The following is a 2,907-nucleotide window of genomic DNA, read 5'->3' as shown; positions in this document are numbered from 1 at the left end:
GATTGATAAATAATCACTTTATTAGGTTACGAAATTAGACCTTTCTTGCACTTCGTCCAACTTATATACATACAAACCAAATTAATCAGCGACTATTATACAAGCAATATACAATTGATAACAGAAGAAACATGCAATATTTGTCAATTTGGTAGATTTATATACAAATTTGATCAAAAACTGTAACTATTTGGTTTTTGGGATGTAAATTAAAATATATTTATGAAATGATTCGGGATTTTTCAAAACTTTTAGAGTGGAAGGTAGGCTAATCCAAAGACTGGATCCCTTAAACTTTACACTGTATTTGGCTAGAGAAAGTCGTGGCTCCGGACAGATATGTAGGGTAGGCTATTGATTATTCGATATCTATAAATATATTTCAAGGAATTCAGTTTGTGTTTTAAAAAGATATCTATAATATTGAAGTTATGCAGGGATTTTAAAATGATAGATTTATTAGGGCAGATCTACGAAAGCGTACGGAAGCGTATTAGGGCCATTCATTTTTTTTTTTTTTTGAATTTTCAAGTTAGTATTTTGAATTTTCAAGTTATTATTTTGAATTTTCAAGTTCGTATGTTGAATTTTCAAGTTAGTATGTTGAATTTTCAAGTTAGTATTTTTATACGCCCACATGAATATGTGGTCGTATATTGTCGTCTCCCCTGTGCGTCGGTCCGTCGGTCCGTCCGTCAACATTTCTTGTGAGCACTATATAGAGACTACAGTTTTTATCTGATTTTGATAAAACTTAGTGTGATGCTTTAGATTGATAAGATCTCGGTCAAGTTCGAATTTGACATATTTTCGATGAACGGTTTTTGAGATATTACCCTTGACTTAGAACGCCTTGAAATGTGTTACAAATTGTTCGTTGGCAGGATTGAAGCTACAGTTTTCATCCGATTCTGATGAAACTTGGTGTGATCATTGGAATTCATAAGATCTCGGACAAGTTCTAACTTGACGCATTTTCGATGAACGGTTTTTGAGTTATTGCCCATGACTTTGTTAAAACGCGTCGAAATTTGTTAAAAATAGTTCGTGAGCAGGATTGAAGCTACAGTTTTCAACCGATTCTGATGAAACTTGGTGTGATCATTGGAATTCATAAGATCTCGGACAAGTTCTAACCTGACGCATTTTCGATGAACGGTTTTTGAGTTATTGCCCATGACTTTGTTAAAACGCGTCGAAATTTGTTAAAAATAGTTTGTGAGCAGGATTGAAGCTACAGTATTCAACCGATTCTGATGAAACTTGGTGTGATCATTGGAATTGATAACATCTCGGACAAGTTCTAACTTGACGCATTTTGGATGAACAGTTTTTGAGTTATTGCCCTTGACTTTGTTAAAACGTGTTGAAATTTGTTAAAAATAGTTCGTGAGCAGGATTGAAGCTACAGTTTTCAACCGATTCGGATGAAACTTGGTGTGAACCTTGAAATTGATAAGATCTCGGACAAGTTCTAACTTGACGCATTTTTGATGAACAGTTTTTGAGTTATTACCCTTGACTTTGTTAAAACGTGTTGAAATTTGTTAAAAATAGTTTGTGAGCAGGATTGACGATACAGTTTTCAACCGATTCTGATGAAACTTGGTGTGATCATTGGAATTGATAACATCTCGGACAAGTTCTAACTTGACGCATTTTCGATGAACAGTTTTTGAGTTATTGCCCTTGACTTTGTTAAAACGTGTTGAAATTTGTTAAAAATAGTGTGTGAGTAGGATTAACGCTACAGTTTTCAACCGATTCTGATGAAACTTGTTGTGATCATTGGAATTGATAAGATTTCGGACAAGTTCTAATTTGACGCATTTTCAATGACGGTTTTTGAGTTATTGCCCTTGACTTTGTAAAAACACGTCAAAATTTGTTAAAAATAGTTCGTGAGCAGGATTGAAGCTACAGTTTTCAACCGATTCTGATGAAACTTGGTGTGATCATTGGAATTGATAAGATCTCGGACAAGTTCTAACTTGATGCATTTTTGATGAACGGTTTTTGAGTTATTGCCCTTGACTTTGTAAAAACGCATCAAAATTTGTTTGTGAGCACAATAGAAGCACAGTTTTCAACCGATTTTAACTTGGTGTGATCATTGGAATTGATAAGATCTCGGACAAGTTCTAACAAGAGATATTTTTGATGAACATTTTTTGAGTTATTGCCCGTGACTCTGTAAGCACGCGTCAAAAGTTGTTTTTTGCCCTTGATTAGAGCTGTGTGATTTAATTGTTTGTTGTATTTGGGTTATTGATATTGATTTTAAAAAATTTTGTGGAATTATTCAGCATAAATAATTTCTTCAATATGAGAGAATTCGTACTTTAGTCACTAAAGACTGTTTTATCATTTCTGACATCTGCCAGTGGGCGTATGTTACATTGCATCGCAAGCTATCTTGAATTTTCAAGTTCGTATCTTGAATTTTCAAGTTAGTATGTTGAATTTTCATGTTAGTATGTTGAATTTTCAAGTTAGTATGTTGGATTTTCAAGTTAGTATGTTGAATTTTCATGTTAGTATGTTGAATTTTCAAGTTAGTATGTTGAATTTTCAAGTTAGTATGTTGAATTTTCATGTTAGTATGTTGAATTTTCAAGTTAGTATGTTGAATTTTCAAGTTAGTATGTTGAATTTTCATGTTAGTATGTTGAATTTTCAAGTTAGTATGTTGAATTTTCAAGTTAGTATGTTGAATTTTCAAGTTAGTATGTTGAATTTTCAAGTTAGTATGTTGAATTTTCATGTTAGTTTGTTGAATTTTCAAGTTAGTAACTGGAGGTTTCATAGCCTACATGACCTAAATTTAAATTGCCTCGAATTTTAAGTATTGTAACATTGCAATTAAAATGGAGCATCTGGATTTTCTGTCTCTACCCTAGTCTAAAA

General features: G+C 32.7%; 1 protein-coding gene across 1 annotated transcript; it reads left to right on the top strand.

The window, feature by feature from the left end:
• Positions 1-525: 525 nt before the first annotated feature.
• LOTGIDRAFT_70700 (hypothetical protein) lies at positions 526-2,803 on the top strand (the record flags this gene model as incomplete). Its single annotated transcript, XM_009060143.1, has 2 exons — positions 526-619; positions 2,412-2,803. Coding segments are annotated over 2 exons (486 nt in total), but the record flags the coding sequence as incomplete, so codon positions are not given.
• Between the last annotated feature and the right edge of the window lie 104 nt (positions 2,804-2,907).

Source organism: Lottia gigantea (genome assembly GCF_000327385.1).
Source record: "Lottia gigantea unplaced genomic scaffold LOTGIsca_4036, whole genome shotgun sequence".
Classification (NCBI taxonomy): Eukaryota; Metazoa; Mollusca; class Gastropoda; family Lottiidae; genus Lottia; species Lottia gigantea.
The sequence above is the reverse complement of the archived record's forward strand: the minus strand, read 5'-3'. Positions and strand labels throughout refer to the sequence as shown.